Genomic DNA, 18379 nt, shown 5'->3' on the forward strand with positions numbered 1-18379 from the left:
AGGATTCAAAAAAGAAAAAGCTCATCACTTATCTTATATTTGAGGCCATTGTGATGACATTAAAAGATTCAAGCCATTTTACAAATCCAATTGTTTGAGAACTTTCTTACCCCTATCACTAAAGTAGGAAGAAAGCTATGAAGCAAGTGATATCCCTTCTAATTTGGTATCAAAGCTAGGATGTTTAAGGGTGCTATCTTTTAGTCATTACCACATGATCACTAAGCTACCAGATTCCATTAGTGACTTGAAACATTTGAGGTATCTTAACCTTTCATACACTAAAATTAGAATAATACCTAAGTCAACAACTTCTTTGTGGAATTTACAAACCTAGATATTAGAAGAATGTTCATGTCTTTAAGAATTGCCTTCAAAAAAGGAAATTTGATCAACCTGTGCCATCTTGATATTACAAATATATGTTTAGAAAAAAGGATATTGTTGATAGTCAAAAAACTTAAGAAGCCTTCAAACTTTGTCTAATTTTCTTGTGGGTAAAGATAGTGGAGTTGGTCTAGCAATTTTGATGAACTTAAAATTTCTTCAAGGCGCACTTCATATCTCAAGGTTGGAGAATATGGCTAATGCTTTGCATGTGAGTGGTAGCTAATTTAATGTTTTAACTCCAACAAAAATCTCATCAAGGAGGACGGTTAGAGGTGATGAAGATTTTGTGCAATAAAAGTCTTCTTGATATGATGCATCTTGTGAAAATTAGATAAATAATTATTTTTACAAAATGAGGCCATACTTAAGCATGTGTATGGCTTGACTTTAAGACCATCTTTATATAAAGGGCAATGGTAGCAGCTGAAAATCTAAAAGAGAGAGTGTGTAAGAAAGAAAATAGAGTGATAAAAAGTGAGAGTTGAGAAGATAAAGAAGGAAAAGAAACAAAATATTTGTGTTTTTATGTATTTCTCTATTTTATAAATAAAATTTATTTTTATTTTCTCTACATATCCTTTTCGACATAATGTTTAGAGATTTGTTTTTATTAAACTCAAGAATCCTATACTTTTATTCTTTTTTTACCGTGGAGAATGTTGATCTCAGTTATATTCCATTTTAGAATTCTACTTTTATGTTCTCAGTCGAAAAGTGGTATCTGAATATTTAGAACTTTATATTCTAATTTCAACAATTGCTATATTTGTGCATCATTAATTTAATGATGATGACAGTAAAATAGATAAAATTAATATCATAACACTATTAGTATCCTAAGTATTGTTCAATGGTAATATGAAGCCCCTTATCATTTTAAAATAATGGGCTAAGCCTAAATAACCTTAAAAAAGCTAACTCGAGGAAAATAGTGCCTAAAATTTTATAAGGAGCACATCACCATTAGGCTAAACTAATATGGGAATTTAATACCATTTTTTTGGATAATTTACAAGGAAGTCCCTGAAAAATGACTAAACCTATAAATTAGTCCCTCACTAAACTAAAGTTTTGGTAATAAACTAGTCATGAATTTTTATTTAATATAGTAAATTGATCCTTCTATTAAAATTATGTTCACGTTATCCTTGGTTGATATGAAAATGACCATATGCCTAAAAAATTAACTTAAAAAGAGTAATTATAACTCAACAACATCCCTTGCCTCCTTTTGTAGCTCCTCCCCCTTTTCTTTATTGTCTATTCTTCATCCTCCATTTCTAGTAGCCTCATATTTTTATTTTTATAATTCTAGTTTGCTCTTTCCTTGCTCTACCTTAGCAACCTTAAGGAAATCGTATTCGTTCACAACATATTTGAAGGAGTTGAGGCTACAAAGATCATGTGGCAGAGAATAAACTCTTGGTCCCAATGATCGTGCGTTAAAGATCATGGGCTACAATCCTAATCTCGATTTGGCCCGTAAGATTGGATCTTACTACAGTCTCACATATTCCTTCACTGTATTGCAGGTTTTGATAAGAGATTGAACTATTGGTTTTGAATTTTATTTTGCTCTATAGAAAAGAGAGATCAAACAAAAAGAACTTGAAAAAAAGAAAAAAGTTAAAGGTGAAAAAGAAAGATCATATAATAGTGCAAACCTTGTTTTGTCTTGTTGTTAGACTATATATTGTTGAATTCCATATTGATTTAGGATAGGGATAATGTAGCCCTTATAAGGAGTTTATGCATTCTTCCCTTCCCTGAAACTAATTTTTAAGATGAGTTGGACCTAACCTAAATTTAATATGGTATTGAAACCTCCCACTAATGTTAGACTTTCTGTAAATATTTCACACTCTAGTATAGTCTTATGTATGAGAGGGTGTGTTGATTAGGATAATGTGCCACTTATAAGAGTTTTAAACACTCCTCCTCCGGAGCTAGCTTATAGGGTAAATTAGGACCGATTCAAATTTAATATATATATCCACTTTTCTTTATATATTTTGAAAGTTCAAATCATGAAGATGGGAAATCAAGTTCACCTTGTTGAAGGGATAGTACTGTAGATGAAATGAGAATTTGATTCTTCAATGAGTTGTACTTCATCAACACACCCATTAAGGTCCTCAAAAGATTGTTTTTGTTGATGGGTAGAGGCTCTTATCTTATTTATCCAGATCACTACTCTTGCTTCTGTATATCTAGTAAAAAAAATTATTAAAGTGAAAGAAAAAATGGCAACAAATGTAGCTTCTTACCTAAAGGACCCAAAACTCCAACCATCTTGAACCTTTCCACCTCATAAGGGTATTATTGTTATTAAAAAAAATATATAAACTTTAAGTAAAACAAAGACTAACGGTGAACTGTTACTTTTAACAGAATGATCAATTTGTTACACGGAGCTTAAACTTAAGGATTTCCTTGTTATCAAAATTTTAATTGTTGACTAATATATAAATTTGATCAAAACTCAAGAACTTGCATATAAACTACTCTTGTTTTTTCTATCTTTAAAAAATTTATGATCCTTATATGAAAATCCTCATTATCAAGTAACCAAAAAGCTCCTCAAGTATATATGTTATCCCTTGATGCTAACATCTAGCATTCAAAATGCTACTTGATTCCATTATACTTCTCCAAGCATAGCTTAAATTATTGACATTGATATTTCAAAAAAAAAAAGTTATAGGAAAAGTATAAAAGCTTCATAAATCAGAATTAGGCCTTTGAAGTAAATGTTATTCTCGCTTTACAAGAAGTGCTAGATTGAAAATATACAAACAAACCCCTATATAATCTTTAGGCCAACAAAGTACTTCGTCCGTCATTCTCCTACGCATAAGCACTCATTTGTTGTTCCAACCAACGATAACCATCAACCAAAAAAAAAAAAAAACTCATAATATAAATTCATTATTATTTGAGCCATAGAACATAGAAGAATTCTTTCTGCCAGCCTTAGACAATAATTTTTTCTTCCACCAGGAATCGCAATTAGTAAGTTACATATTAAAATCACTATATTCAACCTAAACTTAATTATTATTTTCAATACTGGATCCTTTTCAAATTCAATTATAATTTATCTTATATTATTATAAAATATATATTTATGTTTGATTAATTATTTATATAAACAGAGGCAGATAATAAATAATCATAAAATTTAATTTCGATTCTAACTCATTATAGATATTAATTTTATATCCAAATTCGTCTCAAGTCTAATCATGTACTATCCAAAATCATTATATTAAAAATCGATCAGAACATATATCTGAAAATATTTAACGGAGTTATCATCCTTGATCTTGAAGTCTTTTCTGAACCCTATCCACAAAATATGCAAACATTCCTTTTTGTTGTGACATATTAATGTTGGTAAATATAGTATTTACTAGAATTAAACGGTTGCTCTACCCCAACATATTCCAAATATTCGTTTTAATTTCTACCTTAGTATTTGGACTAAGTAGATGCTAAGATATTCCGTAATTAACTTGCCGACCTCACGCATCATTCATTTAAAGCAAATAAATGTGTAATTATGCTAATTTCATGATCATTTGCTTTAAAGAAGAAAATAACTATTTGCATGAGACTAGGGAATTTCAAATTTAAGAATACTGATAGTTAAAAAAAAAATTAAAAAAAAAACTTCTTATAATTATTGTTTTTGACATTAAAAATTATGAGTGTTAATTTTGATAATATAAACTAAAATCAGTTTGAGAATATGGTAAAAAAAAAAAAGTAGCAATATTTTTTATATACATCTGAAGTGAGGAAAAGGAGAAAAATATTTTTTAAATTATACATTCTATTCAATAATTTTTTTAAACATTTTCAATAAAAGAATTAATATTTAGTTTCTCTCCTACAGAATAATATATAGAATACATTTTTTTTTAGATTACGACACATGTATATTATTTATTTAACCTAGTTAGATGAAAAGTAATCGAATAATAAGATAGTACGACATCTAGACCTTCAGTATTTTAGACATATAAAGAACTCTAAATGGTCTCCCACATAGCATTGAGAATAAGGATATTCAAACTCTCAAATCTAATATTGTTAAAAATAACATGGTTTTAATTGACTCGATATTAAAAAGTTAATTGTCCAGCATTAATGAGCTGCTGCCATGATTCACTCGAAGGAAATATGTAACAAACATATTCCGTACAAACAAAGTATATATATTACAAAATATGTATATTCTTCTCACGGCATTTTATTTTCTTAAACTTTTTAACTTCAGAAAGTTTTATCCAACTTCATTGCTACTTTCATTTACTAAATCAAATCCATTTAATATACCAAATTCTAAATCAGTCTACATATTATAATCTTACTCCAAATGTCAATCTCATCAACATGAAAATTTATTAGATAATTTCATAATTTAAAAAATATATTAATATATCTCTGAAATTTTAAAATATCTATTAATCAAACTATTTGTTAATTCTAATAATTAAATGTTCGAGAAAAGTCTAAAATATTTTTAATATTAGGAGATTAATTAATAATTTTTATAAAAAAAATTTTAAAAAATTTTAATATATTTTTTAAAATAAAGAAACTAACTACTAATCAATTTTTTCATACTATAAAAAATTAAATAATAAATATTTAACAGCAGATATAAAGATTAATTAATATTTTTTTTAAAATGTCAATATATTTTTTAAAATTAAAAAAATAATTTCTCCATAAAAATTAAATAATAATTTTTTTTTATAAAAAATCATCTTTAAATAATAATAAAAATTATAAGGCTGAAGAAGAAAAGCATAAATAAAAATGTGATTGGAGGTTCAACTACCACCTTACATCCATAAATAAACCCACCGCTACTGCTTGCTGAGATGTGGACTGACCACGTTAAACTAGAGAGAGAAGCTTGTTAACAAGGAACAGTAGAAAACCAACTTGGGGTTTATAGAAAGTTCCCTCAATGAAGAAAGGGCAACAAACTATCAAACTTCTGATGATTTGAATATTGAAATTCCAACCTTTAAATTTTCAGATTAGCTGTACAGACAAATAGTAATGCCTAAATATAACTTAGAGTGTAAAGTAGAAGATGTACTCGATGAAGAGAGACAAAATAAAACTAACAGCTAAATGTTTGAAAATTTTTAATTTAATAACTATTTTCAATTCAAAAATTAACTTTTTTTTTTTCGTTTTTAATTTCCCTTATTTTTTAAATGCAACAGCGAAAACAGAAAACAACAACGAAGATTCTTGTTTCAGTTTTAACCACAAATCAGTTTCTCCACTATGAACATTTTTATTTATTTTCTAATTACACAGGAAACTTAAAAAACTATTTTTAGTTTTTAAAAAATAAAAAACCCAAAAACTAATAATGATATAATTAATTTGTTGATTTCTCTTAATTTCTCAGCTAAATCAACCTTAAACCAAAACTTATGAAGAAATTTAAACATAAAGATAAAAATAGGGCTCAAATTAAACATCCACAATATAGACACTAAACATTAAGCACATGTTATCAAACCCGTGACGAGCAAGACATCCAGCAAGGCCAAAATGCAATATTCTTTAGTCTTTTAATGCAATATTTCTTTGTATGCATGTTCGGAAAGAAAATAATAATTAAATGAGACTTTTGCTATAAAATTATTTAGGGACCTGTACAATACCTTGTTTTGGTACAGTTGGCCGTGACTGGAACTCAAACTAGAGATTACATAGCCGACAATGCCATACCACTGAGCTAAAGCTCACTGATTTATACAGTTCATAATCTTATTAGAATAATTGAAAATCATAATAACAAATGGCAATATGCTATCCTAACAACGGGATGAAAAACTATACCACCGTAACACACATTAGGTCTTCAATGCAACACTTCCAACTTTCCCTTCTGCTACCCAGGAATGAGTAGTCTAAAGATGCTTTACAGCTAACTCTATATTCTCTATGCGAATGGTTCCGAGACCCGTACGAAATAAGAGGGTCTATCCTAATGTGCTAGCATTGATGCTTTCATTGCTTGAGATCTGGCATAAATTTTCCAACTAAGCTTCACAATCTATCTAAATGATCTTCTCTTGAGGATAAATCTCAACTAATAAATGACAAAAATTGATGCCTTGAACCTATGTCTGGATAAGGCAAATTTTATTGATTCTTTATTCTGTCTCAAAATAACCATCATAAATAGAAAGCCGATCAAACGCATCAAAGTTTGCTTTTAGTCCAACAAACTGACTACCTAGTTGAGCACAACCTGCTTCTGGCCAGCGGCAACCTCCATCTGTTGTTCGTAACGGGCATAGAGTTTCACACAGTCTACTAATAGAATTGTTGGGAGCATCTTCTGCAGCTACTGTAATTGAAACAGATAGATCTGACTTCTCATCATGCCGCAGATTACCATCAGATTTACTTCTTGAAGAAGAATACATGAGTTTCTGTGGAGTTTCTCTGGTGTTGCTTTCAACATCCACAGTAGTATCACCACTTCTTGCAAAGTGAACCTTGCATCCAAATGACTGGATGGCTCTTTTTATGGCTGCATTTTCCTTGCTGGCCCTCTTTGCCAAGGCCGCTGCAGAGCTACTGATCTGCTTCTCATTTGACAATTCTGCAGATAATGATTCCATGGATATAGCCATTTCCTTAGCTTTTCTTTCTGCCACTTCTTTTGCCTGTTAGAATTAACCCACCCAATGATGTAATAAGAAAATTACAATCCAATCTTGTAATTTGGTTGAACCTAACAAAATGTCTACAACAGCAGCCTCTCTAAGATTTATTTGAAAAAGGAAGAAAACGACATGCTATTGGCTTCAGAAAACAAAATGTAACCAGAGTGATCTAGAACCAATAGAACACAACAAAAGATCATTTATATACCTGCGGCTATTATGATTTGAAACGCTAAACGAACACTAATTAGGAATCTCAAACCAACATAACTTCCTAAATAAATAAAAATCCACTCCCCATATTTTTTTCCTAATATAGGTACTCATAAAATCGCTAGAAAACCCTGCATCACGTAGCCCACAATATTTTGCATTTCCTATAGACTATTCAGGTTCGTCCAGGCAAAAGCCAAGTAGTGGAAAATTTCCAATCAGTCACATGTTAAGAAATAATCATCATACAGGCTTTGTACCAGGAAAACATAATATAAATATGTTACCTTCTGTAGTTCAAAAAATTTCATTGACATGTTCCTACACTGAGCTTCAAGTTCTCCAGCTTGGGCTTCTGAGGGACAAGCCCATCGCAGATGGAATTTTGGCCAAAGAGTTGGGGCTAAGGCTGCTGCTGGAGGCAACAATGGACCATCATGCTTATGTGGATCATAGAAAAGGTTATAGTGCAAATGAGACCTCCCTTCCAGAGAGCGCAAATCAGTCAAATAAGCCCACATGCATGCACAAGCTTCAGAGACACCAACTTGCTGCCTCTCCTTTTCACTGAAATAGGGACAGAAAACTCAAAAATAATAATAATAATAATAAAAGAAAAAAAGGAAAATGAAAAGTATTTCTGATGCTTTCCAAACATTAAGATCCGACATAGTTGAAATTGCTTTGTTGAAAATTCCATTTTATGCTTCCTTCTAGCATAACAAAATAAGCCAGTACGCAATGGCATTGGTAGTCAAGCTTGAATAGAACCATCAGAGGGTGGTTCTCATGATAAAATCCTTAGATTATGCATTTTGCATCGACTAGCCTCTTATCCCAGCCAAATAAAACCAATAATCCCCAAATGTCATCACATTTTTTTTGAGGAACTTACAGCTGAGTACAACTACTATGAAACACAAAGGGAAAATGTTAATTTCAATTGTGAAAAGGAGTCCTTGATTCCGTTTCTCCAGCTCCAAAAATTAAACATGGCACTAAAATGATGATCCATGTAGGAGGGAGATAAGACCAATGCACAAAGAAACTACAGGCTTATAAAAATTCATCTTTGGACAATTCTACAAACAAGTTAACTGGATAATGTTGAGAGCATGGTTTTAAACAACGACCATTAAATTAGTAACGGCCATTATTTAAAGGAAATTTAACTTACTGTTACCATTACCTGTTATTTAAGGGGATTTTTTAAATTTGCAGCTGTAAAGGCTGTTACTCGCATTATATAAACAGCCGTTACTGATCATTAAGGCTTATTGGAAAAAAAAATCCAAAAATTTATGAAGTTTCACATTTATATCCTAGTTTAAAATTTTGGATAATAAAGTCAATTCTTTCACATTTGCCTCAATTTTAGCTATTAACCTTGAACAATTTTGCCAAAATTTTTTTAATTCTCTTGTCATGCTATGTATTACTTTTTTTTTTTTTTGAAGAAATGCTATGTATTACTTAAAAGGCCTATTAGATAAAAAAATCTAAATATTTACATTAAATTTATATTTATATCCAAAACTTTAAATTTTAAAAAATAAAGCCAATCCTTTTCAATTTGTCACAATTATAATCAAGTGGACTAAATTAAACCTGAAAAAATTAATGGTAAATTACAATAGACTCTAAAGTTTTATATTAATAAAACTTATGGTCCTTTAATTTAAATTTTATATTGAAGGTCAATTTATTTTATATTTATCATATATAATATTAAACATACTATATTGAATAAATACTTATTACAAATAAATTCCCATTACATAAAATATCACATGTAAATATTATATATTAAAATATTTCACTAGATGTTTATACTCAACATTATAAATTATATACTTATTTTTAATATATGGAAAACAATATTGCATATCAATAATACTAAATAAAATGAAATATTATATATTTTAGTCTATAAAGTCATCCCCTTGATGATCACATAAATGCTCACATCTCTTAGCCACATTTTTCATAAGTTGTTTGAGCTATTCAATACTTTTCCTCTTTGTTTTGCTCACGTATATCATAAATATGCTTGTGATACATATTAATTTATTAGCCTATTGGACAAAAACTATACTTCACATCAATAATATTAAAATAAAATGAAATATACATATTTTAATCTATAGTTGTTTTACATTTAAAATTTTTTATTAATCTACAATAAATATGTAAAAAGTTAGAATGAGAAGTAAAATCGAATTAACAAAAAATACATTGCTAAAATAAAAATGTATTTCAAGGACTATTTTATTGGTCAAACAAAACTTTATGGACTATATTGTAATTTACAGTGAACTTTCCATACTCAATTTAGCCCTCTTTGTTATAATTGTGATAAACTGAAAAAAGTTTGACTTTACTATTCAGAATTTAAAGTTTTAGATATAAACTTATAAACGTTCAGATTTTTTTTATTCATTAAACCTTTTAAAGAATAATCCACATGGCATGACATATGGATTAAAAAAAATTTTCATCAAAATTGATTAAAGTAATGGCCAAACTTGAGGAAAATGTGAAAGAATTGACTTTATTGTCCAAGATTTCAAGTTTAGGATATAAATGTAAAAGTTTGTAAACTTTTGGATTTTTTTGTCATTACACCTTATAACAGCCATTATTTTTCAGCTCATAATCTTTGACTTTATTTAATATTTTTCATATCAAAGGCAGCAGAGAAGACCTTTTTTTTGTGCAGAAAACTAGCTTAACTTATTTATTTTGCTCCTCTTCATTTTATTTCCAGGTCGCTAAGCCATTTTCTCTCAACTCTCTTAATTCTTTCAACAATAAACTTAAGTGAAATCCTTAATTTCACAAAAAAATTTTGAGCTCAATAGCATATGTCATCAAATGATAAGATGATTTTGAAGTAAATGAGAGGAAAGTGAGTTATTCTTTTGCTTTTTCTTTTTCTTATGTTTTAGCTATTGTTTTGAATCATTTTTAGGTAAATATATAAAATATAATATTAAATAAAGGTTTAAGCTTTACGCTTTAATAATATTTGCTAAGTATATATTTAAGCTTTGGCAAGACAAAATTATGAAAAATACACCATCTTGAGACTAATTTTCATAAATTAAATAGTAAGTTTGAGACCTGTTTTTAAGTTACATGCTTAGAGTCTTAACTTAGTTATTTAATTTTCAAAAATTAAATAGCTAATTCTTTACTGTCTACACAGTGATTTCGATTTTAGATTGATTATTTTGGCCTTTAGTTGATACATTTGTTGGGTATTAAGAAGAGAACAAGAGATGTAATTTGAGACCACCTATTTTTTAGATTTTAAATGTAAGTTCTTCTCGTTCTCTTTCTTTTCTTCTTTTTTTTTTTTTTCATCTTAATCTCCCTTAAATTCACAGGCCTTGATTCCAACAAAGCCAATGTCAGGAGAAGATGACTTCTCCAAAACCAACAATGCCAATGCCAATGCCAAGAGAAAATAACCTCCCCTCTCAAAATCCAACAATATTTACGCTTTTTATTTTGTTGGATATCTTAATTTAATTAAATCTTTGAGTATTTATTCATTTCAGGAATTTAGCAAATTTTTCAAAAAAATCTGTGTAGCGACAGGCATTACCACTACGTTATGGCCATTCAAGCCAGTTTCTATTATCCGTGACCATAACCGCGATTTAAAACCATGGTTGAAAGGATAATAGGAATACAAAAATACCTGTTGCAGAAGAAGTTACCAAAACGACATGAAAGTACTGCGTCCAATAAATCCACCAAGAAAGCCTAAATCACCATACAAAAGTCAGCAAAAAAATAAGATGAAAAAAATGAAACTTCTTTTCCTATGCTTTCTAACACAACATCTAGCTTTTCATGAAATAAAGAAATGAGTGTTAATCACAAAACAAATCACTTACCGAGGAGAACTCGAAAGCGAATGGATACATTCGCAGCAACTGTGAGACACAATCAACCCACTGCATATACATTTGCAGTATCAAATTATCAGCTGGTTCCCAGAAATTTACAGAACACGATCTTACATGACAGATTCTCAAATTTACTTGCAATAAAGTATAGTAGGCTTTCAGATTAAATGTAAAATTGTTTCTTTTTTAATTTCATACACTTTTTAATGTTTGTATGAAATTATCAAATAAATGATCATGAAGCTACTAAGACGTCAAATGCAAAACTAAATAATACTCCAGTAGAAGTATCCACTATCATAGAAGTATACAATACAATTTTAAGATCGATCCTCTAAATTAGATCATACAATAAACCCTGTAACTGCTTCCAGATCGTACATCTTGTGTTGTCATGCATCCAAATTATGACCCCAATTTAAGATTAGTAACCTTTTACACATTTGGCATAATGAAAACCACAAATAAGTTAAAAAAATACAAATAAAATAAAATAAAAACATAATTATGCATCTTCACTACACAAAGAATATTATTTTGGATCAGAACCATCAAAGTGGAACAACCCACATACACAGTGCTTGTAACTATGACGTTGCTCTTTTCTATGTACATCTTTCACAATCTGTGTACCTACGTTAGCACAGAATTGTAGTTTCTAGTGAATATTATGATTTCAGATAAATCTCGCTCTCAAAAAATATGAAGGCTCAAAAATCTTCATAGGCTGGTAAAATAAATCTCATATCTGTATCATTTATGTTAATATGTTGTGAGCCTGTTGACTTAACCTTCTCCCAGTTTTAGGAAAGTCAAAGCTTCTCTTAAATTGCATTTTAAAGGAAGAGATGGTACATGAAAGCATCAATAACTCCGATTTCAGTCCAAGCTAATGTGGGATAAAACCATTGACACATCTGTAAGGTCAGTACCAAAACATGCCGCAACCCTTTTTGGCCGAAGTGTTGGGCATTTGCTGATCTGTAGCTGCTTTTGTAGCCTACTGAAACCGTTGGGTTTTAAGCACAGGCTTTCTTTATCCTAATTAATTTTTGTTTGCTAACAATAATGATTATGATAACCAGTAGAAACTAGGAAGACAATTCCTGAGGAGGATGCTTAAATCACACACCTGCAAAAATATGGGAGAATAGTTGTTCTGTGCATGAGAAGAACTAGGAGTTTGGGATGTGAATGATCCTGATGACTGGCGCATGGTTGATGATGAAAAGCTTCCAGAAGACTGACGAGATAATTCAAAAGGCATATTGCCATTACCAGATACAGTTGGCATTCCCACACGATCCGCAAATGGATGTCCAAATGCTAGCCAATCCTTTTCAACAAGTGCCTGTACCAATTCAAGAAATCCTGGAATGTAAAAGTCACATAAGAGGTATATGATCACCAACAAGCTGACAAGGGCAACCCCAATGCCAGCAACATGAGGAAAAGATAGTTTCCTTCTGTTTGTACAAGCTACAAGCCTACAACTTAAGCGCACGCAGAGAAAAACATATGAAATCAACCTATTTCATACAGCAATCAAAATACCTGAAACCCAGTGAACGTTCGGTAGTATGGATCAAGCAACAAATTAGCAAGTGATACCAACTGCGTAGTCCTATCCCATCCATCACTACACAATACAATGACACAGGTAAGTCAACAACTGCATATAACTTCTAACAATAAGACACACAAGAAAGGAAAGAAAAGAAACTTGCTATTTCAGAGCAACAAGTAACTGAGGCACATAGTTATTAAAGGAGCAAGACGCACCAAGGCATGAAGCCATCCTAGAGCCTAGGTGCAGGTGCCTACCAAAGTGAGGCAAGGGGAAAAAATGTTAAAAACCCATCAAATGATTTGACCACATGATACTCTGTCCTAAACAAATAACTATTAGATTTAAATTTAAATTACAAATAAGATCAAAGACATAAGAAATCAATTAATGAGTTCCATACAATTATGCATTTAATTTAATTGATGATCGATCATACATATATTGAGTATATCATACTCATTTACTCATTTAATATGATATGTGTTTTTAGTTAAAAGTTTTTCACAATGCTCAATTATTTAATTAGTATCTAATGGTCAAAGTTTCTAAGAACTAAATACTTATCTTAATTAAAATATAAATCATCAGTAATTACAATTTTTAAATTATTTTCATAATTTTAGTATTATTAAATGGCATAAGGTTAATATGATTTGTAAAAAAGTGCCCATGGCTTCCCTCTCTTTGACATGCGCAGGAAATCCATTGTTCTATTGTAAACCCATTACCCAAGGAAGCCAAAAAAAAAAAAGACAGTAGGCCCCCACACGAATCCTAGTCTCTAGAGAATTCAAGATGGAGCGCAAGCATCAGGCCATGTTCAAGGAGCAGAAGCAGCAGCCTAAGACATAAATCCAGGAATTTGTAAAAATAAAGCTGCAGCACAAGCAGCAGCCAGATTCTTCTTCGATGGTTTAGAGTTAACAATCAACAGCCCTTTTCTGTCCTTTTAATAGGGATCACTGGTGCACCTGGTGTAGGTTCCCCGCCTTCATGTGACTGAGGCGCCAAGTTCATCGCTGGCAGTGCATTGCACCGGGAGCACGCATCAGTCGCACCCTTGATAACTATGGCAAAGAGGCAGAGAGCTTTGTTTTCTGGTTTCCACAGTCCACACTTGCCTTTCTGCTTCTCTCAAATTTTCCATCTTTCACAAATCTTCACTCCTTGAGCTAAAGAGTTGAAGTGGAGGAGAGCAATTAATCTATACTTCTACATCCATATTTTGCAAAGGGTGAGTCATTAATCTTTGTTGTTGATATTTTTCCTCAGCTCGTAATTGCTCATTTATAGATTAGTGCCAAATTGAATGTCTAACACTACTTAGAAAACTTTGAAAGAAAATTATAGTTTATTCTAAGTTGTTCAGGAATTTTATATTATGTACTACTATTTTGCCTGATCTACAAGTTGTTAAATTTTTTTTCCTAAATTCCATATATTCTGGAATTAGTTTCAGTGAAAAAACATAAGCATGAATGTCTTTTTGGTAATAATAAAGTGAGTCCTGTACTATCTACCAAGATATTTAAATTTTAAGTTGAATAAAGCTAATGATGCCCAAGAATGACGAATTTAATATCTTCATTTGATATATTTATGCTTATTATTTAATTTTGTATATTAGTTTTAATTATATCTTAAATATCGATTCTTTTTATGAACTTTGCAATTTTTTCAAAACAAATTTGCCTAGCAGTAGGTCATTACCATTACATACTACCATTATCATACATATTTCCATCACAACTGATTTAAATCAATGGTAATGGCAACTAAATGTCAACTTGTACCACTGAAGTATTAAATATGATTTTGCTTCAATAAGGTCACAATTGTTTGGAGATTCTAGCCCCTTTTTACTGAAAAATAATACGCTAATTCGTTGCAGATGTGTATGACAAATATTACATGTTCATGCCAAAATTTTTTATAGAATTCTTCTAAAACCTAGCAACATAGACTTTCCTGGAAAAAAAATAGAGTAATTTCGTTGATACAAATTGAAGCTCTCTGACCATCCAAAATAAGTGCCTAATTAAGTGCCCATAGGTGAAATTAAGCTAAAGATTTCATGCAATTTATATTTTTTCATGAGTCTACATATAGGACTTCTAATTAGAGACTTGGAGTTTTTAATTTAATCTGTTAATACATTAACATCCACAACCAAGGGGGAACATGAGCATAAGAAGAAAAAAGTTCATTTACACAAGAAACACAGTTCTACAATTGACACAAGTCAAAATTGTTGATCTTATGTAACAGGTGTAGGGTTTGTGTTTATGAAACAAGTTTAAAGTGAGAGAAGTTCAAAAAATATATATATCATTCCATCACCAAAAGAAGCATCATAATTATAACAACAATTTCTATAAGAAACATGAACAAGGGGGTTTTTAACTGACACTTCTCAAAGGAAAATCAAAAGGTTTCCATGGTATTGTTTAACATTAAAATTGTTATAGATAGATATCTCCTTAGCCGAAAGTATGGGAGAGAAGTGCAAATAAGCATAACAATTGCCTTTTCTTTTCTTTGTTTGGGGGAGGGGGTATCATACAATAGACAATTAACAAACAATATATACATACTTTCACTTCTTCAAACCTTTATAATTTATAGGGCATGAAAGTAAAGGCAATGCTAAAACCATTAATCAAAACAGCTGTTACATGAAAATTTGGCGCCATGAGATGGAATCAACAGAATCCATAACATCAAAAGCATGAACAGAAGTCATGGCCGCTCTACTTGTATTGCATTTGTGCATAAATACCAAAAAATAGAAGCACAAGGTTTCCTTATATTCTTGATGGGACAATCAAGCTAATAATGTATACGGGGAAATACTACATTCTAAAATTTTCTCAAAGCATCTCTCTCAATAAACAACATTCTCAGAGAAGAAAAAGGAGACAAGATCCCTCTGCTAAAACTACCTTAAGTGATCAATTCTTTTAGATCTTTTGGATTCAAAATATGTTGACAAGCCTTTTTTTAGAGTAGGTAAGCATAAACAAACATAATGAACCATGCAAAGATAAAAGAAAAGGCGTTGTCAGTTAAAATTTAAAATAGATAATTGAAAAATGAACAAGAAGATAAATTTGAAGAGAAAATGAGAACAGATAGAATGTAGAGCACACGATTTTTGCATCAGTTATTGCCAAGATCTGTAGGTGAGGCTATGACATTAATGGATTTCTGACCTGCAATGTACAAGAACTGACGCCGATTCCAGAGCAACGCGCGCAGCAATCCAAGCTGAACCAGCCAAGACACTTTGAACATGTATCAGCCAACCAGTGTCACCCAGAGTTGATACAGAAGCAGACATACTGCTGAGATTACCCCCTCCCCATGTCCAACCACCATGTCTCTGTCAATGAGAAATGTCATTCAACAGATATAGCACACTACAAATAGGCTTCACTACCAAAATTTAGTAAGATGCCCGGGAGACATTAATTATCCTAACATTTCCAAACTCATATCACAAGGAGTTTCCAACTTCCACATTCCAACTAAACATGAAATCAATTGTTCAAAATCTACTTCAAACATTTCAAATTCTTATGGTAGTGAAGCACTAGCTAAAGGCCCTAATATGGAAGTGTGATAAGTTAGTAGGGAAACAAAAAAGCGAAGTGAAAGCGGAAGACCTAAGATCACGTAGAGGGAAGTAGTATTGAAGAATTTAGATGTCTTGAATATTAATATGGACTTGGTGTTAACATAACTGAATAGCGAAACTAAACCTGACCACAACTAGTTTGGGATTAAGGCTTATTTGTTGTTGGTGGTCCTGCTGCTGCTGCATGGGAGTGAAGACTGAGCTGAGTTCTACAGAAATCCAGTAAATTTGTTTTCAGGTGTAGCATTCAATATGCAAGCAGGCTTGATAGGTTAAATAGGAAACTGTAAACAGCATACAAGTCATGTTTCCTTCTTTCTGCTTTCTTTTACCTTTTGTTTCACATTCATCAATGTCCATGGAAAGTGAACCAGATACTTCTGGTTTTCACTGAAGGCCTTAATTGACGACAAAAACATGCAGCTATATTACAGTATGGCGATAAATCATAGTATTAGAAATTAACTGGACAAAAGAACATAATTATTAAATTCAGCCTGGGATACCGTTTTTATGTTAAACCACATGAGGCTACATGAAAGCAAACAATAGACAGCTCATTAAACAGAGATTGAGTAATTTATCACTGGTAAAGCAGCCAGGCCTTAAAAGTCCAAGACTAACCAGAAACGATGACATTCCATCTGATGAAGTAGTGCCATGAGTATCTAAGTAGTCCCTAAGCCGAGAAAGACTCTCTCTCATTGCATGAATGTTGTCTATCCCAAAGAAAACTACCTGATGGCAGACCATGAAGAAGAAATGAGATTACTGAAGCATTTGACATCGAAAGCAGATGAACAAGAGAAATATAACTGCAATGCACAGCACAAACATTTCACATACCTCAGATTGAAAATAATTAGAAGACGACTCTGAGCCACCTCCCATGGCTCCATTCGCTAAAGCATTTTTTCTGGGCCTTGCATCGGCAATATACAACTTCCTGAAAAGAAAGTTATAAATAAAAAGGGAAAGAAAATTTAAATACTCTTTAAAGAATACATGCTATTCATCAAAGGCACAACAATAATGCCATGGAAAAAAGTATGGGTAAACTAATACAAGTCAAGACAACATTTTACCTGTATTTCAAGTTGAAATAATATTCTAGTAGAATTACTATCCATCCAAAACTTATATTCCCTTCATAATAATCAAGTTCAAAAACTTATAAAAAAAATTTATGACATTCTAAAACTTATGACATTCTTCAAATGCCTTTCTATAACATAAGCATTAATTTTTCTATACTATACAACAAAAAAGCCTTAGCGTTTGACAGGTTTTGTTTTAATTTTTCTAATGCCAATTTTACCTTAGTTCTAAAAAATTGGACAAGACTTTTTTTTTTCCTAAGTTTTTAACATATGCCTTATTTTACATTATTTCGATAATCATAAATTTTTTAAATTTAATTATTTTCAAATGATTAAAATTAATAATGCTTTCCTGTCTCAAATTAACATCTATTGATTTTCATGAAAACAATAATAGTGACAATAACTAATCATTTGATGAGTTTCTCTTCAAAAAAAAAAAATTGCAAAATCTTTGCTCTTCACATTGTAAATATATTAACAATATCAAAATTCGGCAATTCTAAAAAATAGTTGATTAAAAAAAATAGTTAATTGTACATCATTTATTATAATAATTTCTCATAATTTTTAAGTCCTTAAAATTATATTATGCTATTTGGATTATACATGAGAAGTATGCTTACTCTGATATATGAAAGTTGATATATAAAACCACCATATTCTCATATTTCATTTTTTTAAAAAAAAGAAAAACATTCTATTCAAAAATTAAACATTTTTATAATAAGTACAACACTAAATTATGTCATAAGTTAAATTATATTCTCAATCAAATAATTAAATCCAAAACACTTCCTCCATCTCACAAAGATAGGCTTTTTTTTTTTTTTATTTGTCAC

The 18379-nt window shown here is 30.7% G+C and overlaps 1 protein-coding gene across 2 annotated transcripts in view; it reads right to left on the reverse strand.

Moving 5' to 3' along the window:
• Positions 1 to 6033: 6033 nt before the first annotated feature.
• Positions 6034 to 18379, reverse strand: part of LOC110624741 (phosphatidylinositol-3-phosphatase myotubularin-1) — a 30752-nt gene continuing 18406 nt past the window's right edge. For both annotated transcript variants that reach the window (XM_021770021.2, XM_021770020.2), the window contains 9 exons: positions 17284 to 17383; positions 17062 to 17175; positions 16013 to 16182; positions 12785 to 12869; positions 12363 to 12581; positions 11219 to 11278; positions 11020 to 11084; positions 7601 to 7880; positions 6034 to 7100 (listed from right to left, as the gene is read on the reverse strand). In XM_021770021.2, the coding sequence (XP_021625713.1) occupies positions 6582 to 7100; positions 7601 to 7880; positions 11020 to 11084; positions 11219 to 11278; positions 12363 to 12581; positions 12785 to 12869; positions 16013 to 16182; positions 17062 to 17175; positions 17284 to 17383 (1612 nt within the window). In that variant the 3' untranslated portion in view covers positions 6034 to 6581. The remainder of the gene's footprint in view (positions 7101 to 7600; positions 7881 to 11019; positions 11085 to 11218; positions 11279 to 12362; positions 12582 to 12784; positions 12870 to 16012; positions 16183 to 17061; positions 17176 to 17283; positions 17384 to 18379) is intronic.

The sequence above is a fragment of the Manihot esculenta genome, chromosome 10 (assembly GCF_001659605.2).
Source record: "Manihot esculenta cultivar AM560-2 chromosome 10, M.esculenta_v8, whole genome shotgun sequence".
Classification (NCBI taxonomy): domain Eukaryota; kingdom Viridiplantae; phylum Streptophyta; class Magnoliopsida; order Malpighiales; family Euphorbiaceae; genus Manihot; species Manihot esculenta.